Raw genomic sequence first — 27238 nt, forward strand, 5'->3', positions numbered from 1 at the left:
ATGCAATTTTTTTAAGTTCAATGCTGCATAAACTTTGGAAGAGACTGCGAAGAGATTTAACTATAAAACTACTGATACATACTGAAAGGAGAAAGAAAACACAAAGTTTGAATTCAGAAAACATTTTGAGATTGCAATATATCAAAGTAACAATATTTTATTACTGTGGAATGTACTTGTACCTGAACACATCCAGCTAACATTTCATAGAGAATGTGAGCACGTTTTTTCATTACTCTGACATCTACCATGGTAGAATCTGCACACTGACCATTTTGGATTGGATTTATAAATCGATTCCTGAACTCCTTAATGGATCCAAGCAAATTTTCTTTGATAAAGTTAACCATGCAATGATCTAAGAAAGAAGATATTAGTTCATTAACAACAGTAATGGCTAAAAGAACTGAGAACAATTCTCTGATAAAATGCTCGTGTCAAAAAGGCATGCCATGGAAGCATTACAATTAAGCTACAAAGAAAGAACACCAAACTGAGTGTAGACTAATACTGGTTATCAGTATGATCTAGAACTGGATTACCTAAATCAGATGAGAAACTCAAATAAAACCCACCTCAAAATTCTAGACATGAATGTTTAAGAAAACACCAAAGAACATTTTAGTTGAACTCACTAGTCTTTTTAATAGATACTGAGTATAAAACAACTGCTTTATAATTCTAACCATGATTTTATGGTCAGCAAGGGAATCTTGTGAAAAAAACATAGATACTGAATCAAAACAATAAAATCAGGTAATAAACTACTATATCAAATTTCGTATTAACTGATTTAGTTCCAGAAGTCCTTAACAGAGTAATCAGTTGCCCTATACTATACAGGACCACAATGTGAAACAGGGCAACAGTCTATAAATGGGGCAACAGAAAAGGGGGAAACTGGAAGAGACAAAAATATAGACACATATTATAGATAAATATAAACAAGGACAAAGTGAGACAATAACCAGTATTACAAATAATAAAATAGAAAACAGTAACTATAAATACACCAAAAGAATGTAAATAACATAAAAATAACAAAAAGCTATCAGAACAGATTACAATGGGAAATTTCAATTTGTTATTTGCCGAGTAACTCATGTTCCCTCTTTAGTGCCACCACACACATATGAAAATGAGGGAAATTCACAAGTCACTTCCCTGGGTTCACATCATCTATCCTCAGCCTCAGCAAACTATATCCTGACATCAATTCAACATAGCTCTCCTCCAATCTCCACCTTCCTAAAACTTTCATGCTTAGCATTTCTTTTCAATTTCCTATCAGTACCTCCTCCAAAACTGGATATATTTTGTTACAATATCTCTGAATAGTCACAAATGCATTTGTATTTTTTAAGCAATCATTAAGACTTCTGATACCTTGCATATACTTTAAATTCTATATTTGTATTTGAACACTCATAATGGCACACCTCTTGACTGTGGTTTACCATTTATATTTATAAAACATTCCACTTGATGGGCTTCCCTGGTGGCGCAGTGGTTGAGAGTCCGCCTGCCGATGCAGGGGACACGGGTTCGTGCCCCGGTCTGGGAGGATCCCACATGCCGTGGAGCGGCTGGGCCCGTAAGCCACGGCCACTGAGCCTGCGCGTCCGGAGCCTGTGCTCCGCAACGGGAGAGGCCACAGCAGTGAGAGGCCCGCGTACCGCAAAAAAAACAAAACAAAACAAAACATTCCACTTGAAATGAATGGTATACTTTCACAGTAGACTAAGAATGGACCTATGTAGTTCATGGTCAGAGACTATACTAGAATAAACTAAAGATAGGCAGATGGCAATGTGGCAAAAATATATCTGAGGCAATGCCAATACTCTATAGCATAACTACAGATATTGACTCACACTCAATTAGGTTATTTTGAAGTGGGGTTCCCGTTAAAATAATCCTCCTCCTTGATCGTATAGAATTCATAGCTTTTGAAACAGCAGATGCTTCATTTTTTAGAATATGGCCTTCATCACAAACAACAAAGTCAGGGCCTAGAAAGACAACATTTAATTAACATATAATAAAACTAAAAATATAATCCATTTAAGTAAAGTTAATCGTTTTACAGTGCTGCTCTTGTGGAAAGATAAAACAACATCCTGATAAGTTATATTTTATCTGTATATGGTTAATGTGGCTCTCACTAGTATTAATTTTATTAAAGTAGAGTATTAAAGTACAACTATGGCTGGTACTTAAGGTTCTCTGAGAGTACAAAAATAGGCAAGAATAGAAATAATCACACAGATGAAAAGATCCCAAGAGATCTGGGGTATCTGAAAAAAAAAAGTATCTTTTACAAATGAAAAACAGTATCTAAAGATACATTTCAGCACTAATGTATCAAGTTAAAACTATCAACTGAGACTAAAAGCAATTTATATATACATGAAACGACAAATTTCACAAGTTACATTTTAAGAAATAATATATAAATCACAATAGGCCAAGTAGTATTTCCCATTTGACTTATTCCTAATAACTAATACCCATTGCTGGGGAAAAATTTAACTGATAAAGGACCACTAAACTGATTGTTACATGGGTATGGGGGTTGGGGGGAAAACACTTTCCAAGCTGTAAAAGATCTCACAGCTGAGAGTGACTCTTTCAAAATAAATACATATGATTATTTTATGAAAATAACCATATGTATTCTTTGCTAAAGCATCCTATAAACACAATTTGCTTGCTGCTTAACGTACACACAAATTACTTAAATATTGATTTAAACAACAGCAGTTGTCAAATTATCCCCTATATGTTAGGCATTATAGAAAATGCATCTTCTACGTGATTTCAAAAGTAACTGCTTCAGTATGCCTGATCAAGTAACACAACTGTTATTCAGTATTTAGATGGGGCTACATGAATAGTAAGACATTTTTAAATTACTAATCGACTTTCTAAAAACTAAAATATGTATCTTGCCTTGTAAATTACCTTTTACAGAAGTGATTTAAATGATTTCTACCACCTAATATTCAGTGTTCATGAGGGTGTGGTGAAGCAGGTACTCTCATATACTCTTTGTGGAAGTCTAAATTAGTATCAAACATTTTGGAAGACAATTTTACAGTATCTCTTAAAATGTAAAATATGTGCACCCTTGACCCAAATTTCAACTTCTAGGAATTTATCCTTAAGATATACTTCCAGGAGTACCCCAAGATACATAAAATATTCTCTGAAGTATTGTCTGTTTAGGGTGGAAAATTGGAAACAACTTAGAAGCTTGGCAAAGGGGGTTAATAAAACTATGCTATAATGGAATGTCACAGAACTAAAATTAATGATGTAGATTTCTATGTAATAACCTTGAAAGATATGCCAAATATGTTATTTATATTATTAAACAAAAAGAAGAGTTTCAATATCTATATTATGATCCCATTTGTATTTAAACAACCACCTGAAAAAAGGTGATTTTTATCTATATATACATATATGTAGTAAAGGATTAATCTGGCCCAAAGAAAAGTTTAGCCTTTGCCTCCACCTCTAGGGAGGTAACCTCTAAACTCCTGGAATGTCTGACCTGATAAAAATATCTCTGCTCACCTGGATGGCTTGGGACAAATCAGATAGTCTATGCTAACATGATGGGGGGTGAAGGGAGAGCAGCTTTGGTCATGTGGCATCTTCTCAACTTCTGGAGGGGCTAGAGACTAAGATCACCCGCATGGGTGGTCAACCATGTCTATGTGACCAAGCCCAAACTCTAGATACCAAGGCTCGGATGAGTGTGCCTGGTTGGCAATACTCCATGTGTATTGTCACACATCACTTCTGGGAGAAGTAAGTGCTGCCTGCACGATTCCACTAACAAACTGGGTGTGGAACTCTCCTGGGCCCTGTCCTATGTGCCTTTTCCTGTTGCTGATTCTAATCTGTATCCTTTCACTGTAATAAACCATAACCATGAGTATAAAGGCTTTTCTGAGTTCTGTGAATCCTAGTGAATTACTGAACCTGAAAGTGGCCTTGGGAACATCCAAATATTACAATATAAAATACATGCTTGCAAAAAATATATAATTTAAAAATAGGCAGAGGATCCAAAGAGACATTTTTCCAAAGACATACAAATGGGCAACAGGTACATAAAAAGCTCCTCAACATCACTAATCATCAGGAAAATGCAAATTAAAACCACAATGAGATATCACCTCCCACCTATTAGAATGGCTATGATTAAAAAAAACAAAAAACAAACAAACAAAAAAACAAGAAATAACAAGTGTTGGTGAGGATGTGGAGAGAAGGGAACCCTTGTGCACTGTTGGTGAGAATATAAATTGTTACAGCCACTATGGAAAACAGTTAAGGAGGTTCCTCAAAAAACTAAAAACAGAACTACCATATGATCCAGCAATTCCACTCCTGGGGATATAACTGGAAAAACTGAAAACAATAATTTGAAAAGATACACACCCCAATGTTCACAGCACCACTAATAATTGCAAGAGCCAAGATATGGAAGCAAACCAACTGTCGACAGATGAAAGGATAAAGAAGATGTCTCTCTCTCTCTCTCTCTCTCTCTCTCACACACACACACACACACACACAGAGGAATGTTACTCAGCTATAAAAAAGAATGAAATTCTGCCATTTGCAGCAATATGAATGGATCTAGAGAATACTATGCTTAGTGAAATAAGTCAAACAGAGAAAGAGAAATACTGTATGATAACACTTACATGTGGAATCTAAAAAACAAAACAAACAAATGTATATAGCAAAACAGAAAATGACTCACAGATATGGAAAACAAACTAGTGGTTACCAGTGGGGAGAGAGAAGGGGGGAGGGGCAAGATAGGGATATGAGACTGAAAGATACAAACCACTATGTATAAAACACATAAGCAACAAGGATGTATCGTATAGCACAGGGAATTATAGCCATTATCTTGTAATAATTTTTAATAGAGTATAATCTGTAAAAATACTGAATCACTATGCTGAACACCTGAAACTAACATAATGCTGTAAATGAAGTATACCCCAATTTTTTAAAAAAACATTAAACTCTACATTACAAAGAATAAACTTTAATGTATGCAAATAAAATGAAGGAACTGACCTATGTAACTTTAGAAAATGATGCTTGGAAATTATAAAGCTACAGACAAAAGCAATCATACATAAGCACTGTACTCTAGTTGGTAAATTTGTTTCTCACGAGGGTGTAGGTTAATAATTCTAAAACTACTTTACAAATATGATGAGGCTGAATAAATAAGTAAATGGATAGTGGATGGTTGAAGCCAAGATTCTCACTGTTGAAAAAGATAAGTAACAGAATAACAAAAAAAGACTAAAATGAACCCTATGATACTGAATTAGAGTCAAATATATCATTATGACATCAAGTTTATGTTTATAAACACACACACACACACACACACACACACACACACACAGAGAGAGATAGATCTGTGTATATACCTGGATTCGTAGACCTATCACCTAGTTCTGTCTGCTGAGTGAACCTAGAAGCAATGACACTGCAGTAGCAACAAACACACCCAGTGCCCAGATCTTGGTTCGTAAACACCATTTTTCAGTGAAAGGAACCACGCATGGTTCCTTGTTGAAATGATGGACTCTGGGGCAAGGACAAATTAACATGATCCTAGAGCATACTACCAGAAAGTAATGAAGTGCTCAAAAAAATCAAAAGGATAAAACATCAAAGGAATACAGGAACCAATCTGAAAGAGCTCCCAGTGGACAAACTGGAACAATCTGAGCAACTAAATAAATAATACAGTGCTAGTTCTAACACATAAACTAATAATAGATGATTAATCTATCCTGATATAAGTCAATGACTGATTAAATAAATGGGTAAGAAGGGACAAATCTTTCTTAAAGAAAAATTCCAAATTTAAGTGTAGATACTGCCCACTACAAGAGATGGAGCTTAATTTTTGCCCTCCCCCCACTTGGATGGGCTAGACTTAGTGACCGGCAAAGAACAGACACAGGTGAAAACAGTAACTCTACAGCAGAGAAACCTGGCAAACACTACCTTAACCAAGTGATGAAAATTAACATCACTAGTGATGTCATGTGGATCTAATTTACCCTTGATATGTGAGGAGAAGGATACTACACCTCTAGTACATTATTTCAAAAACCTATAACCCCAGTCTAATCACAAGGAAAACAACAGATACTAGTGAACATCCTACAGGATACTTTAACAGTACTCCACAAGACTGACAAGATAACAGAAAATAAAAGAAAGACTAAGAAACTGTCACAGACCAGAGGAGACTGTGGAGACATTACAATTAAATGCAATGTGGTACCCTGGATGAGATCCTGGAACAGAAAGTGAACAGTAATATTAAACTGGTAGAATTCAAATATAGTTTGGAGTTTAGTTAATAATATACCAATTTCTTAGTTTTGACAAATCTGCCATGGCAATGTAAGATGAACAGTGGGGGATTTGGGTTCAAGGTAAATGGGAGCGTTCTTTACTATCATTTCAACTTTTCTGTAAACAAAAAAACCACAAAATATTCCAAAATAAATTTTTTAAATGTCACTAACTGACTTACATGGAAATAACAAACGTTACTCTTCATGTTATGAGCTTTAATTTCTTTTTAATTCATTTCCTCATGATCACCATATTAAGATCTGAAACTTGTTTAAACTGTTCCAAGGAAACCTTCTGAAAAACATGCTATTCACTAGCTCATAGCACTCTGACAACAAAACAACCACAGGACTTCTAGATGACTATTTTAATCATGAGAAAATGATAAACTTATTATTAGGCCTTAACACTTACAACGGCCATTAGTTTGGTACATGCTAATTACATCATTATCTAAAAAAAAGAGGCAAAAGGGTACAAACTTTCAGCGATAAGATGAATAAGGTCTGAGGACCTAATGTATAAATAACATCGTAATAACATGGCAACTGATAACAATGTATTGTATAACTGAAATCTGCTAAATGAGTAGAGCATAAATATTCTGACCAAAAAAGAAAAAGAAAACTAAGTGAGGTAATGATGTGTAACTCAAAGGGGGTTATCCTTTCACAGTGTATACATATATCAAATCATCACATTGTACACTTTAATTATGTTACAATTTTACTTCTCAATTAAACCTCAATAAAGCTGAAAAAATAAATTAAAAATTAAAAGTAAAATTATAAAGGGGCAAAGTCAAGGATTCTAAATAATACTTGGATTAAATAATTCTAAATTATTTTGGCAGTGAAAAATTGGACTTTCTCAACAAACATCTGAAGTCTCAACAGTGTCTTAAAGTAATTAGATATGACAAAATAAAGTTTGAAAATGAAAAAATATAGAATACAAACAACCAAATATTAATTGGTTCTGCAGATCGTACAACTTGCTGCTTTTACAAGTCACAAGTAAGAATCAAATATTTGGATCTTGCATCATGAAGATTACTGTTAGAAGGAATGACAGCCAATTCTTCTAATGACATAAAGTTGGGAAAGAAACGTAAAGAACTGTTTTCAGACTATGGAGAGAGCTCTTGTAATCATCTAATATTCAGACAGTCAGAAGAATCTGCGATTGTGACACAGGTACCTGGTGAATTTTTAATGGTTTACAAGGTCTCCCTTGAAAACCTCAAACACTTCCAGACTCAGCAAATGAATTCTGAACATCTGGCAATATTAAGGGTGATTTCATCTTAATGAAATTATACTAAGAAACAAACAGAAGGCAAAAACCTGAATGATAAACAAAAACCAGCTACTTAGTAGTTGGTCAATTAGTATTTGTTAAATATAAGCATATTTTTCATTCAACTTCTTTATCTCAGTGCCTGTTAATATCTTACCTGGATCAACCAAAGCTTTGTTAAATATTTCTTTAAGTTTCCTACTCTTCACATTCCTTCCTTGAGCAAGATTTCTGTACATCTCATAGCCTATGATCATAACACCACCATCTTCTTGCCATCTTTGCAGCATGTAGCTTCTCTCCTGAGGACGTTTCACAGTTGCTAATTCAGAGACCTTTTGTGAGGAAATAAAGATTTTTAAAGGTAGGAATGTATGAATACTAAATATGCCCACTGAAATATGCATCATTGGTAATTAAAAATATTTTTATTTTACTATATGAATTTCATGCAGTTATTCTAATAGAAAACATTCTAAATATGATACCTCAAGCTTCTCATCATCTTTTAATCCCTCTTGCCACTTCTCAAATTCATTCATCCAATTCAAAGCAGTATTAAGAGGACAAACCACTAAAGCTGTGCTGAAATCCAATTTGTCACACAAAAGAACCGTATGAAGAAAGCTTACCACCTACAAGAAAACAAATTAAGTTGTCACCTTCATTTAAGTATCTGCAAAAAAAGTTAATAAATTTAACAAACTTACAATAGTTGGGTTTTTGGATTTTGTTTTGTTTTTTGCTTTTTGGTTTAAACAATAAAGCAATCAACAAACGGTCAACAGGGAAAGAGATAGGTACAATAAGGGACTTCAACTAGATGATATATAAGATCCTTCCAACTCTAAAGCTCCATGATTCTACGACTGGTAACAATAATATAAAAAGTAACCACACCAAAACAGCTACTAAGTCCCTAGTCCCCAGAGAACATCCCTATGATCTTTAGAAAATACCACTGCCCATTTAGAAGAGAATTATGTTACCGAGTATTTTTCCATGTAAAGTGTTCTGACTCACTGAATCTATAGTAATTGTCTTATGGCTTGAAATTTTATATATATATATATAAACTAATTCCACATCTCTGCTACAACTCCTGCAGTCTTCCTGCAACTTCCTGCATTCAGAAGTGTAGTATTTTAATAGTGAAAAATATATTATGCTCTCATTACTATAGGATCACAGACTGTTAAAAAGTTGGGAATTCCCTGGCGGTCCAGTGGTTAGGACTCGGCGCTTTCACTGCCAAGGGCGTGGGTTCAATCCCTGGTTGGGGAACTAAGATCCCACAAAACCATGCAGCACGCCCCCCCCCCAAAAAAAAACCAGTGTTGTAAAGGAACTTCATTTCCACCTCAGACTCTTTGCAGTTTTACTGGCTATTCCTGTAACCCTCCTCCTTCACTTCATTAGGATCTCTGCTCAAAGATCACTTCCTAAAAGATGCTTTCCCTCTCTATTCTTCCTTAACATTTATTATCTGAAAGTACATATTTCTTATTTTATTTGATTAAAATCTCTCTCCCCCACCAGAATATAAGCTTCTTGAGGGAGAAATCTTGTTATTCTTGCTCATTGCTTTATCTCCAGCGCCTACAACTGTGCCTGGAACATAAAAGAATACATATTCTTGAATTAATGAATGCACAAGAACAGAATATCTTCATGTTCTTACCTGTAAAGTCTTACCAAGGCCCATGCAGTGGGCAAGAATGCATCCTGAACCTGGAGACTTCTTTGTTTTTTTTACAGACTCACAGCAGCAATCCCACATAAACTGAACACCTAAAAATGACAGCTTCGTTATGCTCAATTTAAAGGCTCAAGTTAAAAAAAATCTTCCATCGGGACTTCCCTGGTGGCACAGTGGTTAAGACTCACACTCCTAATGCATGGGGCCCGGGTTCGATCCCTGGACAGGGAACTAGATCCCACGTGCATGCCACAACCAAAGTTCGCATGCCACAACTAAGGAGCCAAAGAGCCTCAACTAAGGAGCACGCCTGCTGCAACTAAGACTTGGCACAACCAAATAAATATATAAAATAAAGTAAGATAAAATAAAATAAAATAAATCTTCCATCATAAACACATCAAAAACATAACCAAAACTTCTAAGAAACAGAATTTTTTAAAAAGAGAGATAAAAATCTCTTAAATGTAAATGAGATTTGTTTTACCCCCCACACACACACACTAAGGTTAACTAGAAAAAAATGTGAACACAAGCACACAAGAGGGTAACTTTCACTCCTCTAAGCTATCACAGCAGACCTTCTCCATTCCCTGGGATGGTCCAAAGAGACATATGAATAATCTAAAATAGAAACTTTATCCAAAGAGAGAATAGATTCCTATCAAATATACTTTCAGGTTTATTGAGTCAATCAGGAAAAAAAATCCAGGAGATAATTCATCATTTCTCCCTTTATTCAACATTAAAAACTGAACAACAAAGGGGCTTGCTACCTAAGGAGTAGGAACTATAGAACTTCCCTTATGAATTCATTCATATACACAATCAAAACTGACTTACTGATTCCACTCTGACAAAGCAGAGGATAGGGATAATTTGGTATCTTTCCAAAACCAATGTAGGAGCATTATTAACAACATACTTGAAAAAGCATTTCCTGAAGAAGGCTTTTAACTAACTGTACCTCTCCATACCCCATAGCTGCCCTTAGCCAACCACTGCAGATTAGGTGAAATTCACTTGCTATATATACCCATTTGTGAGGGGCACACTTCCCCTTTCATAATACCCATTTTCTTTGCAATTGTCCAGTTTTGTTCTTCTTCATTTGCTTATGCACTCCATAAGGGCAGGGATCATATTTGTTTTGCTCACCAGTAGAAGTAACTCCAGTACTTAGCAGAATGTGAGGCACACAGGGGACACCAAATATTGGTAAAATTTAACTAAAAATGCTTTAATCATCTAATAGTTTCTTACCATCTACTTGATGGGGTTTCAATTTGATAACCATATTTCTATGAACCTGCACTAAAGGTTCTTTGGTTTCTTCATCTTCATCTAAAACCAACTTGGTTGTTATTGGACACTTAGTGGGTGAAGCATCTTCAATTTCTATCACCTACAAGAAAGACAATTATAGTTAAGCTCAAAGAAATCTTTCAAGCAATGGTGGAGTATGAGTCTTACTAAGGGAAATTTTGCAAAATACAGACACATCTACTTCCATACCATACATCCAATATTCTGGTTCAGTAAGACCAGGACAGATCACAGGTTTATATGTTTTCCAAAATCAAAAACCTCCACAAGACTTTGAATCACTGTGGTAATGTCGCTAATTTAGCTCATCAGTTCTCACCTTGAACATCTCAACATGTGTTAGGTAGAAATGTGACAAAAGTAGCACTCTAAATTAATCCATGGCACCACCATTAAAATTTGAATAGACACATGGCTCCCCAAAAGGGATTTTTCTATTCTTCTACAGGACATGTGAAAATGTGCAAGGGCACTTATGGTTATCACAATGACTGGTTAGGACTGATATTTAATGTAGGCAGAGGGGAAGGTAAATATAAATGTTCTACAATGTGAAAGACAGTCCCAAACAAGAACTGTCCCACCCAAGATTCCAGAAGACTCCCATTGAAAAACACAGTAAATATGTGTTGTGAAAGGGAAAAACTTTCAGAAACACTGATTTGAGAACCTCAGGCTTGAAAGCATGATAAGAACATATAATACCCTCTAAATGCAAAAGGGAAACAATTACCTCAAGTTTCTTATTTGAAAGAAAACTTAAATAGATATAAATACATATGAATACATGTATCTGTATATATTTTTTGCTTTCTTATCCCAATGTCTATCCATTACGTAGTATACTCAAGAACTGTATAAGCTAGGTACAAGTGTTGCCATTTTACAAATGAAAAAAAAATGAGGGACTGAGAAGTTAAATAACTTACACAAGGTCATACAACTATTAAGTATCACAACACTAAGAATTATACCCAGAGGATTAGGCTCCAGAGTCCATGCTCTTAACCACTATGCATTACTACTTTAATAAATGAAATGCTTGTATAAACAGGTTTATGGTTCCATGACAATCAATAAAGATTCATGATTTTAAACTGTAGACATTGTGATGCTTAAGGATAAAATATTAGCTGGTATTCTTTTCCTTATTTAGAACTGTAACTAGAAATGAATGGATTATTTGATACTCACTACTGAAATTTTCAAACATAAACAAAAGTAAACAGTAGCATAATGAGCCCCGTTACCCATTATTCAACCTCAAAAATTATCAACTTCTGGCCAGTTCTGTTTCACTGACAGTCTCCCACCCGTTCTCCAACTCCTTTGATTCCATAAATGATTTTGAAGCAAACCCAAGCAAGCCTGTTATTTCATCTGTAAGTGTTTTAGAATGTCTCTTTAAAAGGACACTCTCTCTTTTTAAAATCATAACTACAGTACCATTATTGCATGTAAAAAATATTAAATAAGTCACAAATTTGTAATAAAACACCTGGATAGATACTTCACTTATATAAAACCGAAATTATACACAAATTAAGATTAATACTAGGAGAAAGTGTGGTGTAGTATAAATAGCACAGGCCGTTTAGATCCCAGCTCCATTTCAACAAGTTACTTAAACCCTCTTAGCTTCAGTTTCTCCATGTGCAAAGTAGGAAAGATTATAAACAACCCTCATGGGGTTGTTGCAGAGATTAAATAAGGCAAAGAATACAAAGTATTAGGCATAGACTAAGTATTCACTAAATTTTTATTGTGTTCTAGCTAGGATGTGTCCCAGCTTCATATTGCTGGGGCAAAGCCTTTAGCCAAAATGTAAAATTCTCTGAATGTCTTGTCCTATTTGCAAGGTGTGGTAGGCAGAATCCTAAAATGGCCTCCAAGATTCCCACCCTCTGGTATAATCCCATCCCCTTGAGTGTGACTGAGATATGTAACTATGATGAGATATCATTCCCATAATTGGGCCACTAATCAGCTGGGTTTGGTTTAATCAAAAGGGACATTCTCCTAGGTGAGCCAGACCTAATCAAGGTAAGCTCTTTAAAAGACCAAAGGGTAAGAGATGTTCTCTTCTGGTCTCCAAGACAAGCAAACTGACATACTGTGGAGAGAAGTCTCTAGTAGCTAAGGACCTCACTGCTACAATCACAAGGAACTGGATTCTGCCAATATGTGAGCTAGAAAACAACAAAGTCTTAGATGAAAATTGCAGCTCTGGCTAACATCTTAATTTCAGCTTGGTGAGATACTGAGCAGACGACCCAGTAGACCACGATCAGCTAAGCCACTCTCAAATTCCTGACTTATAGAACTGTGAGATAATAACTTTGTCTTGTTTTAAGCTAAGCTTGTGGTAATTTTTTAATGCACAGGAGTAAACTAATATACAAGGCTTTAAGAATTTTGAACCATATGTTCATAAGTGATATTTTAGCTATTAAGCACTATCTTCAGGATTGGAGATTAGTGAATCTTCATCCTGAATGGAGGAGAAGACAATTTATTAAAAAACTGTCTACTTATTAGTGACTAAGTGCATGTGTTTATGCAATTAAGGTACAATTTAATTAAAGTTTATATAACTAATAATAGTAATGAAATGGAGAATTTACGACAAATGATAAATTAAGCTATAGCAAAGAATAATAAATAAGGACATGAAATGTATCCCACATCTGAATTGAAAAAGGAAAAGAAAAAATGAAAACAAAACCATTTAAGCAACATACTGAAAAGGCTGAGCCCCATTTCTGCTGATGGAGATTCAGGATCACAATGCATGATGGAGTACTAGGGACCAAATTTACCCTCCTGCTGTAATCAATTAGGAAAGTAGACAAAATATACAAAACTAACGTTTTTGGACTTTGAATAACAGGCACCAGCAGGACACTGATACCTGAGAGAAGCAAAACCAACAAGGAGGGCCCTATTCCCCCTTGACTGCTGCCTGAAGGCAGAACACTGGAGCTGTGCTGAGCTGGGGAGACAGAGGTCAAGCTGAGATGGCTAGAAAAACTACAGAGAGAAACTACAGAGAGAAAAGGACTATAAAAAAAGACCTCCAGAAATCAAAATGGGAGTCACTGTCTTAACTGAATATTAAAATGCACATGAGGAGTAAAACTCCACAAAGTCAGACAAAGTGTGACCAAGAAGTTGTGAGCTAAATAGTTCCCAATGATCATATAGGTCTGGAAGGCATTCAATTTCAAACAAGGTAGAGCATACTCTTCATGCATAACACAGGGCATTCAGTAGAGACCAGAGAAAGGCCATCTTTAAAATGGTAGGAAAGTTTTATGGTATTTTTACTTGTCCTTACCCCACTACCTCCTAGTGAGGTGATGGTCTTATTCTTGAAGCAGAAGCAGCCTGGTTGACAGTTTCCTCCCTCAAACTAGAGGGAGCACAGCAGAAATTATTTGCAAATTATTGTATATATCTATTATAACCTGCCTGGGGATAACCAAAGGAATGACATAAAACTCTTATCATTGTTTCACCTAACTTTCTGAAACTCTGATGGGAAAAAACAGAAAAAAATGCTTAAAAAAAAAGCTACAAGGCAACTATAAACCCACAGATGTCACGGCCAAGACATTATAGGTGGAGACATACAACTGACCACCTAAGGCCCAGAGACGAAGCTAGGATGAGACTCTTGGAATTTAGGACATTCAAAACCAGCAAAATAGACAGAAGAATTATAAAACCAAGTGTATGCCCAGGTAAGAAACATGCTCAGAAAAAACCTGAAAAGACCTTAAGTTTTAACCTCAAAGTGATCCTTTAGCTTCATTGCAAATCTAGTTAAGTACTGAAGGAGTACCCCAGTACAGAGCCAATCTACAAAGACTGGAAAAGATCAGGCATTCAAGGAAATCTCTTTCAAAACATTAACAGAACATTAGTGAAAGGAAAAGAGCATTCAGTAATGATGCAAAACAATAAACAAACTTTGCAAAAATAAATGGGGAGAGTCTAATATCAATCAGACTATGACAACTAAAGAAAAAAAAATACAGCAAATCCTTGGGAAGGGAGAGAACTTAATTTCCAGAGTTACTGCATTATAATAGCCAAATGCCCAATATGCAATTTAAAAAACCCCACAAACCAAACAATGAAACAGGAAAACATGGCCCATTCAAAAAAACAAGACAACAGAAACCATCCCTGATAAGTCCCCAACAATGGACTTATTAGACAAAGACATTAAAGTAACTGTCTTAAAATATGTTCAAAAACCCAAAGGAAACTGTGGACAATCTAAAGGAAATCAAGAAAACAATGTAGACACAAAATGGGACTATCAACAAAGAAGTAGAAATTACAAAAAGGAGTCAAACAGAAAATCTGGAACTGCAAAAGGCAATAAATAAAATTAAAAATTCAAAAAGGATTCAGATATGAGCAGGCAGAAAATTATCAAACATGAAGATGTCAACTGGAATTATCAAGTCTAAGGAGCAGAAAGAAAAAAGAATTGAGAAAACTGAGAGACCGAGGGACTTGTAGGACATCATCAAGCAGATCAATATATACATTATGAGAGTCTAAGAAGAAGAAAAATAGGGGCAGAAAGGTTATTTGAGGAAATAATGGCCAAAGCTCCCCAAATTTGAGTAAAGACCAGGATCTACAAATCCAAGAAGCACAACAAACTTGAAGTGAGATAAACTAAGAGACCCAGACCAAGCACATTATAATCAGAACTTCAAAGTACAAAGAAAGAGAGAATCTTGAAAGTAGAAAGAGAGAATTGACTTGTCACATACAGGGATCATAAATAACATTATCAGCTTATTTCTCATCAGAAACTTGAAGGCCAAAAGGCAGTGCAATAATATATTTTAAAGTATTGAAAGAAAACAACTGTCAGCTGAGAATTTTATATCAAACAAAAGTATCCTTCAAAATAGAGGGAGAAATCAAGACATTCCTAAACTGAGAGAGTTCATTAAAAATAGACCTACCCTACAAGAAATGCTAAAGGGAAGCCTCCAGGTTGAAATGAAAAAAATGCTATATAGTAACTCAAAGATGTATAAAGAACTAAAGATGTATGGAAAAGATACACAGTCAAATATAAAACCCAGTATTATTGTAATTTTGGTTTGTAACTCCAGGTTTACTTTCTATAGGATTTAAAAGACAAAACCGTAAAAAGTAATTATAAATATATGTTATTGGGGCATAAAATGTATAGAAACAAAATCTGTGACATGAATTATATACAGGGGGGAATGGGGCTGTAAAAGACTACGATTTATGTGCATGACTGAGGTCAAGTTCATTCAATTTAAACTACATCATTATGACTTCAGGATGTTATATGTAATCCCATGTTAACCACAAAGAAAATATCTACATATGATACACAAAAGAAAATGAGATGGGAATCAAAATGTGTCACTGCAAAAAATGAAATAAACAAACCAAAAAAAGGGAAGCAATGGAGGAAATGATGAGCAAAAAAGCATTAAGACATATAAAATATAGCATAATGGAGTAAGTAAATCCTTACTCATCAGTACTTACTTAAAATATAATGGATTAAACCCCCAATCAAAAGGCACAGAATGCTAAAATTGATTTAAAATGATCCAAATATTGGTTGTCTACAAAAGACTCACTTTAGATTAGAAGACACAAATAGGGCTTCCCTGGTGGCGCAGTGGTTGGGGGTCTGCCTGCCGACGCAGGGGACACGGGTTCGGGCCCTGGTCTGGGAGGATCCCGCATGCCGCGGAGCGGCTGGGCCCGTGAGCCACAACTGCTGAGCCTGCATGTCTGGAGCCTGTGCTCTGCGGCGGGAGAGGCCGCAACAGTGAGAGGCAAACGCACCGCAATGAAGAGTGGCCCCCACTTGCCACAACTGGAGAAAGCCCTCACGCAGAAACGAAGACCCAACACAGCCATAAATAAATAAATAAATATTTTTTTTAAAAAAGACACAAATAGGTTGAAAGTGAAAGAATGGTAAAAGATATTCCATGTAAACAGCAACTAAGAAGGCTGGGATGGCTATATAAACATCAGACAAATAGACTTTAAGTCAAAAACAATTACAAAAGGCAAAATATATATATATTAATAGATGAGTAAATTAATCAAAAAGATATAACAATCATAAACATAAATGCACCCAAAACAGAGTCCCACATTATATGAAGCAAACACTGACAGAATTGAAAGGAGAAATAGGCTGTTCTACAATAATAGTTTGGAGACATCACACCCTACTTTCAATAATGCATAGAACAAGCCAACTAAAGATCAACAGGGAAACACAGAACTTGAACAACCCTGTAAACCAATTAGCCCTAACACACAGAACACTCTGCTCAACAACAGCAGAGTACGAATTTTCCCAACTGCACATGGAACTTCTCAAGGACAGACTACATGTTAGGGCACAAAACAAGCCTTAATAAATTTTAGAAGATTAAAATCATAAAAATCAACTATACTTCAATTAAAAAAATAAATAAAATGAAAGGTTTTACTGACCTCTTAAAAAATAAGTAAATAAATAAAATCATAAAAAACTATCTTCTCCAATCACAGTGGAATGAAACTAGAAATCAATAACAAAAGGACAATGGGAAAAATGCAAATATGCATAAATTAAACAAGATACTCTTAAATAACCAATAGGCCAAATAAGAAACCACAAGGGACATTAGAAAATACCTTCAGACAAATTAAAATGAAAACACAAAATACTAAAACCTGTGGGATTCAGCAAATGAAGTGCTAAGTGCGGAATGTATAGTGGTAAACATACACATTAAAAAGGAAATAAGATCACAGACTGAGAACTTAACTTTACACCGTAAAGAAGTAGAAAAAGAGGAGCAAACTAAACCCAAGCTAGCAGGTGGAAGGAAATAATATGGATTAGAGCAGACAGAAATAAAACAGACACTAGAAAAAGAGAAAATCAACAAAATCAAAAGTTGGTTCTTTGAAATGAATAAAATTCACAAATCTTTAGTTAGAATGAGTACGACAAAAAGATAGAGGATTCAAATTATTAAAATCTGAAATAAAGGTGATGACATTACTAGCAATTTTACAGAAATAAAAATAATTATGAAAGAATACTATGAACAACTATACAACAAAATGGGTAACATAGATGAAATGGAAAAATCCCTAGAAACACAAACCACCAGATCAGACCCATGAAGAAAACAAAATCTGAACAGACTGCTAAACTAGTTAAGAACACTGAATCAGTAATCAAACTTCCAACAAAGAGAAAAGCCTAGGGCCAGATGGACTTCCCTGGTGAATTTTACCAAACATTTAAGAAATAATTAATGACAATTTTTCTCAAACTCTTCTAGAAAACTGAAGATGAGGGAATATTTTCTAATTCATTCAGTGAGACCAGCATTACCCTGATTCAAAATTCAGACAAATAAACTATATGAAAACTACAGATTCTCTATTAATATAGATTCAAAACTCCTCCACAAACTACTAGCAAACCAAATTCAACAGCATATTAACAGGATTATACAAAATGGCAAAGAAAGAAACTGTCATGACAAAGGATTTGGCAATGATGTCTTAAATAAAACATCAAAAGAACAGGCAATGAAAGAAAAAAATTGATAAATTGGACTTCATCAAAATTTCACACTTTTATGCAAAGTATACTTACCAATAGAATTAAAGATAATCCACAAAATGGGGGAATATATTTGCAAATTACATATATGATAAGAGACTGATATCCAGAATATATAAAGAACCCCTACAATACAACAATAACAAAAAAAAGCACAATTTAAAAATGTGCAAAGGACTTGAATAGACATTTCTCCAAAAATATACAAATGGTCAATATGCATATGAAAAGATGATCAACATCATTAGTCATTAAGGAAATGCAAATCAAAACCATAATGAAATACCACTTCACAATCATTAGGTTGGCTATTACAAAAGGGGGGAGGGGAAGAGAAGAAAGAAGAGAAAAGAAAGAAAAAGAAAATAAATATTGTAAAGATATAGAGAAATTGGAACCTGTATGCACTGCTGGTGGAAATATAAAATGGTGCAGCTGTTGTGGAAAACACTGTGGTTATTCCTCAAAAAATACATCAATAATTACCATATGTTCCACCATTCCACTTCTGTATATATACCCAGAAGACTGGAAAGCAGGAACTTGAAGAGATATTTGTATATCCATGTTCAAAGCACCATTATTCACAGAAGCCAAAAAGTGGAAGACACCTAAGTATCCATCAACGGATAAATGAATAAACAAAATGTTGTATATGCATAGAATATACTGTCCATCCTTAAAAACAAATTAAATTCTGATAGTTGATATAACATGAATGAATCTTCAAAACATTCTGCCATGTGAAATAAGACAGACAGAAAAGGACAAATACTGAATGATTCCACTCATATGAGGTACCTAGAATAGCCAAATTCATAGAGACAGAAAGTAGAAGAGAGGTTACAAGAGACTAGGGAGAAGAGGGAATGGGAATTTATTGTTAAATGGGTACACAGTTTATGTTTAGGATAATGAAAAAGTCATGAAAAAGGATGGTGATGATGGTTACACAACATGTATTTCACTGAACTGTGTACTTAAAAATAGTTAAAATAGTAAGAAATTTTTAAAAAGAACCCAAAGAAGCGCAAACAAAAGAAGTCATGCCAATATGTAACAGGATACTCCAATTTAGTGAAAACGTTGGAACAACCTAACTGTACCTCAAAAGAAGACTTGGGGAGGGGAGGATTGACAGTGGTACATCCATTCAACAGATAAGCTGTTTCACAGTTAAGAGCAGACACAACCTAGGGAGGACAGAACACTCTCGAAACATTAAGTAAAAGGAAAAAAGGCAAGCTGAAGAAAACCACAGAAATACATACAGTAGATGGGTGCATTCCATGGTATGTCAAAAGCAAATGTACACTTAAGATTGGTATATTTCACTCAAAATAAATTTTACATAAAAAGAAAAATTTTAAATAAATATGAATTCTAGCTAACGACATGCAAGCTAAAGCATTAAGGTTAAGTGAAATGATGTCTGCAATTGACATTGAAATGCATAAAAAATATAATGATGGATAGAGAGATTAGTAGATAAATAGGAATGTAACAAACCAAGTATAGTAAAATGTTAACAGAAAATCTAGGACCTGAGTTTATGGGAAATCACTGTGAAGTTCTGTAAACCTTGCAGTACGTTGGAACTTTTCATAGTAAAATGCTTGAAAAGAAAGATGGTGTGACTATACTATCATCACATAGAGTAGATTTCAGATGGTGAAAAATCACCAGAGGTAAAAGGGGACATTACTCATTGATAATGGGTCAATTCACAAGAAAGGCATAACAATCTTACATGTACATGTACCTAATAACAAACTATAAGCAAAAAACTGAGAGAAGTGCAATGAGAAAATGACAAATCGACAATTATAGCTAGAGACCTCAACACTGCTCTCTCAATATGAGACAAAATATCATTAAGGATAAACAGGACCTGGGACTTCCCTGGTGGTCCAGTGGATAAGACTCCACGCTCCCAATGCAGCGGGCCTGGGTTCGACCCCTGGTCGGGGAAATAGATCCCACATGCATGCCACAGCTAAGAGTTCGCCTGCTGCAACTAAGACTCTGCATACCGTAACTAAGAAGTCCACATGCTGCAAATTAAGAGTCCGCATGTTGCAACTAAGACTCCATATGCTGCAACTAAAAAAAAAAAAAAAAAAGATCCCACATGCCACAACTGAGACCTGGCGCAGCCTAAATAAACATTTTTTTAAGTGTTAACTTAAAAAAAAAACAAAAGGATATACAGGACCTGAATGTAATAAACCATCATAACCTAATTGAAATTTATAGAATATTTCACCCCACAACAGCAGAATATATACATGGAACGTTCAAAAAGATACATCATTTTCTGGGTCATAAGAAAAATAGAAATGATCTGAACAGAGTAAAAGGAAAACACAAAACATCAAAATTCATACACTGCAGCATTTAAAACAGTATGCAGAGTGGGGAACTTTATACCTTTAAATGTATATATTAAAAAAGGAGCAAGATCCAAAATTCACCTTAAGTAGCTGGTAAAAAAGCAAATTAAACCTGAAGAAAGAGTGATAACATAAAAGTAGAATGGAAACCAATGAATTATAAAAAGGTGAAACCAATGAATTAGAAAAAGTTGAAAACAATAGAGGAAATTAAATCCAAAGCTGGTATTTTTGAAAAGATAGTAAAATTGCTAAACCTCTAGAGAGACTAATCAAGAAAAAAAAAGACAAATTATCAATAACACAAATGAAAGATGAGATATCATGACAGTGCCTACAAAAACAAAAAATAAGGGAATACTGTGAACAAATTTACATCAATAAATTAGACTACATAAATGAAATGGACAAATTCCTTAAAGACAAAATTTACCAAAACAGACCTAAGGAGAAACAGATAAGTCTAAATAGCCCTACATTTATTAAAGTAACTGAATCTGTTTAAAATTTTCTAAAAACTCAGAAAACATCAGACCAATAGCTTCACTGGAGAATTCTATCAAACATTTAAGAATGAAATAATATCTATCTTACAAACATTCTTTTAAGAAGACAGAGGAGGGCTTCCCTGGTGGTGCAGTGGTTGAGAGTCTGCCTGCTGATGCAGGGGACACGGGTTCGTGCCCTGGTCCAGGAAGATCCCACATGCCACGGAGTGGCTAGGCCCGTGAGCCATGGCTGCTGAGCCTGCACGTCCGGAGCCTGTGCTCCGCAACGGGAGAGGCCACAACAGTGAGAGGCCCGTGTACCGCAAAAAAAAAAAAAAAAAAAAGAAAACAGAAGAGATAGAGCACTTCCCTACTCATTTTACATGAGAACAGTATTACTGTGATAGCAAAAACAGAAAGATATTACAAGAAAAGGAATTTACAAACCAACATGTCTCCTTAACAGTGAGGTAAAACTCCTGTTGAAACAATATAGCAAAAGAAGTACAACAATATATAAAAAGAGTAATGTACCATGACCAACCAAGGCTTATTCTAAGAATGCAAGACTAATTTTCTAGATCACCATATACATTAAAAAGCATTTGACAGCTTCCCTGGTGGTACAGTGGTTATGAATCCACCTGCCAATGCAGGGGACACAGGTTAAGCCCTGGTCTGGGAAGATCCCACATGCTGCAGAGCAACTAAGCCCATGGGCCACAATTACTGAGCCTGCGCTCTAGGGCCTGTGAGCCACAACTACTGAGCCTGCGTGCCCTAGACCCCGTGCTCTGCAACAAGAGAAGCCACCGCAATGAGAAGCCCGCACACAGCAACGAAGAGTAGCCCCCGCTCGCTGCAACTAGAGAAAGCCTGCGCGCAGCAACGAAGACCCAACACAGCCAAAAAGAAAGAAAGAAAGAAATTTATAAAAAGAAAAGCATTTGAAAAAATTAACTATCCTTTTATAATTTAAAAACAGAAATGAACAATAAATTTGAAAGAAATTAATAAAATGGTTTCTGTGTATAGACAACATGACTGAATATGTAGAAAATCCTCAGGAATCTACAAAAAAAGCTACCTGAACTCGTAAGAGAATTTGGCAAGGTCACAGAACACAAGGTCTTTAAATCACTTGAAATTTCATTTACCATGACATCAGAAAATATAAATTACTTAGGGATAAATTTAGCAAAATATGTGCTAGGTTTGTATAATGAAAAGCATAAAACATTGCTAAGAGAAATAAAAGGAGCACTAAATAAATGGAGAAATATACTATATTTATGCAACAGTAAACAAAATACTGTTAAGATGTCACTAATCTAAATATCCAACACAATCCCAATAAAAGTTCCAGGAAGATTCTTGTTAAAAATTGACAATAGGATACTAAACAATATGCAAATAATTGAGTAGAGCCAAAACAACTCTAAAAAAGTAGAACAGGGCTTCCCTGGTGGAGCAGTAGTTAAGAATCCACCTGACAAGGCAGGGGACACGGGTTCGAGCCCTGGTCCGGGAAGATCCCACATGCTGCAGAGCAACTAAGCCCATGCACCACAACTACTGAGCCTGTGCTCTAGAGCCCGTGAGCCACGACTACTGAGCCCATGTGCCACAACTACTGAAGCCCGCATGCCTAGAGCCCCTGCTCCGCAATGAGAGAAGCCACCACAATGAGAAGCCCGCACACTGCAACGAAGAGTAGCCCCCGTTCACCGCAACTAGAGAAAGCCCGCGCGCAGCAATGAAGACCCAACGCAGCCATAAATAAATAAATAAATAAAAGTTTTAAAAAATAAAAAAGTAGGACAAAGTTGTAGAAGTTACAGTATCTGATTTCAAGACTTACTATAAGGTTACAGTAATCAAGACAGTGTGGTATTAGCTTAAGGATAAACATAAAAATAAGTACCCAAATTCAACACAGTATGTAGTGAGACTTTCTTAGGATCCTGATTCACACCAACTATTTTCAAAACCACTATTATGTTTGTGAGGAAAATGAAATTATTTTGAATTTTAACTGGATATTTGATGATATTATGGAATTATTGTTAAAGTTTAAGTGTAATAATGGCACTGTGGTAATGTTTAAAAAGTCCTTATCTTTCAACAATATATTCTGAACTATATATAAGCAAAATGATATGATTTCCGAGACTTCTCCAAAATAATCTGAAGGCAAAAGAATAGATTAAACAAAACTGGCCATGTGCTAGTAACTGTTGGAGCTGGGTAATGGATACATGGAGATTTATAACACTATTCCTTCTGCCTGTACCTGTGCTTAAAATTTTTTACAAGAAAAAGTTTATTCAAAAAATTGAAATGCTTTATGGATTTAAGCAATAACCTCTTAACGTTTTTCTACTCCAAATAAAACACAATCACTCTGGTACAAGAATCTCAACTCTTTCCTGTACCTAATTCATATAACCTAATGAAGATTTATAAGTTGCATAAAATATTGCTAATAGGAAAACGTAACTGTAACTAAAAATCTGTAGTTGATTACAACATCCTATTCTTGAAATACTGAAGTATATCTATGAATCTATGAAGGTCATATTTAAAAAAAATCATAAATAAAAATTGGTTTACCTCTCTCAATTTCTCTCGCTCACGTTCCCGCTCAGCAATACGCTTTCGCCTCTCTTCCTCTTCCTTAAGAGCATTTTGTGTTTCTGTTCTTAGTTTATCATCTTTAAGAATCTTTCGAATTTTCTTTCTGCCTTTTCCAGGAGACTTGGAATCATCATTTTCATCTTCTTCTTCTTCGTCGTCTTCATCTTCTTCTTTATCATCTTCTTCAGAATTACTCTATGGAATTTAAATGATCAAAGGTTAATACTATAAAGTTTTCTAATTTGTCCACTTGATATTCCAATTAACATACCAAGAAAAGGTGGGAGAAATGTACTGAAAAGCTTCAGAATTATACTTTGTAATATAGAAGAGTATTAAAAAACAACCCTAAAAAGGGGACAAAGGACTGAACAGACATTTCTCCAAAGGAGACATAGAAATGTCCAATAAGCACATAAAAAGATATTCAACATCACTTGTCATTAGGGAAATTTAAATCAAAACCACAAATGAGATACTAACTCACACCCATTAGGATGGCTATTAAAAAAAACAGAAAATAAAAAGTGTTGGTGAGGATGTAGAAAAACTGGAAGGCTGGTGCATTGGGAAAACAGTGTGGCAGTTCCTCAAAAAGTTAAACACAAACTTACCATATGATCCAGCAATTCCACTTCTCAGATTATAACCGAAACAATTAAAAGCAGGGACTCGCCCGCATTCACAGCAGCATATTCAAAATAGCCAAAGGTAGAAACAACCCAAACATCCATCAACAGATGAATGGATAAACACAAAGTGATATACACATACAATGGAATACTATCCAGCCTTAAAAAGAAAGGAAATTCTGACACATGCTACAACGTGGATGAACTGTGGAAACATTATGTCAATGAAAGAAGCCAGACAGAAAAGGACAAATACTGTGTGATTCCATTTGTATGAGATACCTAAAACAGGCAAATTCATAGACACAGAAATTAGAATTAGATGTTATGAGGGGCTGCAGATAGGTGGGAATCGGAGTTACCATTTAAGGGGTACAGAGTTCCCAATTATGAATGTAATTAAGGCCACTGAACTGCATGTTAGAAATGGTTAAAAGGTTCATTAAAAAAATGAACTCCCCCCAAAAGAGAATAGGATTGACAAAACATTACAGAGAACTTGTACTCCAAATAATTCTGCTTATATATTATACAAGAAACTTAAATTGACTGACTTCACTGGTAAAAGAAATTTAATCACATATGAGTCATTATGTTTTATGTCTTCAGACAGAATACTTCACATCAAGTCTATAGCCCTAAGAATGTAAATAATGAATTAGAACAGCTTAAAACTTCCATCAGATTCAGTTAAGGAAAAGAAAAAAATTGGTAATATATCAAAGTTAATACTTCTGCATATTTATACATTCAGTAAGTCAATTCTTCCACAAAATTTAAAATGTAAATAAATGAGTAGAATTTAACTAATGAATGGAATGCAGAAGATGTAATAACATATTTACTATGGTCTACTGTACCAGTTATAATTCCAAGCGCACACAGTAAATCTCATTATTTACTACCTTGTTTTCACTGGATGAATCTTCTTGAACCTTGATGCGTCGCCTTTTCTTTTTCTGTTTATAACTTCGCTGATTTTCTTCCAACTCTGCTTTCTTTGCAGACCTAAAGAATATTTAAAATACAAAATAAAATACTTCACGATGAATTTCCTTAAGTAAATTATGAACTATTTTAGAACTGCTTTACCTGTGTGTACATTCCTAAAAAAGATAAAGGAAAAAACAAAGAGCCAAAAAAAACTTCACTAGGTTCAAAAAGGAGAACCCTTAATTTGAAATCCAGTGATCAAAAAAATAAAGATTAAAAAAAAATCAAACAGATATCCAATCGACATTTTAAGTTATTCAAGGGGAAGGTTTAGCATATGAGTAATAAGATGGATGGAGGGCCTTTAGAAATATAAATGGCCAATATACACATGAAAAATATTCACCATCTCTTTAAATTAAAAAAAACACAGATTACAAAACTTAGATATGATTTTCTTCATATCAGCTCACACAAATTAAAACAAAAACAGTAACAACAATTTGTGGTGAGAAATGTATTTTTGCGCTTAGGAACTGGTATACAAAGTTACATTAATAAAGACAGTATGTCCCTGGCATAAAGGATAGACATGCAGATCGATGGAAGAGAAATGAGAGTCCAGAAATAAAACTTTAGGTTTATGGCCAATTGATTTTCCACAAGGGGGTCAAGACAATGCAATACGGAAAACAGTCTTTTCACAAACGGTGCTCAGACAACTGGATATCTACATGCGAAAGGATGAATCTGGACCCCTATCTTACACCATATAGAAAAATTAACTCAAAATGGATTGTAGTTCCCCTAAGATATACGTTGTAGTTAATAGACTGCTCATTGTTTTATTGTTGAAAGAGTGAGGAAATGGCTATTTACATATTCTGCTGGGGGAAGAAAAAAATTGACTTCTATAAGACAGTGTGAAAATACATATGAAAAGTCCTAAAATTGCAAAACTTTAACCCAACAATGTCACTTTTAGAAATTTACTCTAGGATTTAGGTAGGAGGGAAGAGACAAGATGGCAGAGTAGAAGGACTTGAGCTCACCTCCTCTCACAGAAACATCAAAATCACAGCTAACTGCTGAACAACCATCAACAAGAAAAACTGGAAACTACCAAAAAAGATGTTCTACATCCAAAGACAAAGAAGCCACAACTGAGACAGAGGAGGGGTGCTTTCGCCACACAATCAAATCCCATACTGGCTGGGAGGGCGACTGGCAAACAGGAAAATAATTATATCACAGAGGTTCTCTGACAGGAGTGAGACTTCTGAGCTCCACATCAAGCTCACCAGTCTGGGGATCTGACATCAGTAGGAGAAGACCCCAGAGCATTTGGCTTTGAAGGCCAGCGGGGCATGAGAGCAGGAGCTCCACTGGACTGGGGGAAACAGAGACTTCACTCTTGCAGGGCACGCACAAGGTTTCATGTGCACTGGGCCACAGGGCAAAGCAGTGACTCCATAGGAGACTGGATCAGATGAACCTGTGGGTCTTGGAGGGTTGCCTGGGGAGGTGGAGGTCAGCTATGGCTCACTGTGGGGGGCAAGGACACTGGTGGTGGAGGCCCCAAGGAATATTCATCAGCAAGATCTCTCCCAGAGGTCACCGTTTTGGCAACAAGACCTGGCCCCACCCAACAGCCTGCAGGCTCCAGGGCTAGGATGCCTCAGGCCAAACAAACAACAGAGTGGGAACACAGCCCCACCCATCAGCAGATAGGCTGCCTAAAGTCCCGCTGAGCC

General features: G+C 35.4%; 1 protein-coding gene across 1 annotated transcript in view; it reads right to left on the bottom strand.

Moving 5' to 3' along the window:
• Positions 1-27238, bottom strand: part of ATRX (ATRX chromatin remodeler) — a gene marked incomplete at both ends in the record, with an annotated part of 226447 nt that overhangs the window by 96701 nt on the left and 102508 nt on the right. The window contains 8 exons of the mRNA XM_079728059.1: positions 183-358; positions 1875-2012; positions 7877-8054; positions 8208-8354; positions 9401-9510; positions 10682-10823; positions 23896-24114; positions 25457-25559. Coding sequence (XP_079584185.1) covers positions 183-358; positions 1875-2012; positions 7877-8054; positions 8208-8354; positions 9401-9510; positions 10682-10823; positions 23896-24114; positions 25457-25559 — 1213 coding nt within the window. The remainder of the gene's footprint in view (positions 1-182; positions 359-1874; positions 2013-7876; positions 8055-8207; positions 8355-9400; positions 9511-10681; positions 10824-23895; positions 24115-25456; positions 25560-27238) is intronic.

Source organism: Hyperoodon ampullatus (assembly GCF_949752795.1).
Source record: "Hyperoodon ampullatus genome assembly, chromosome: X".
Classification (NCBI taxonomy): Eukaryota; Metazoa; Chordata; class Mammalia; order Artiodactyla; family Ziphiidae; genus Hyperoodon; species Hyperoodon ampullatus.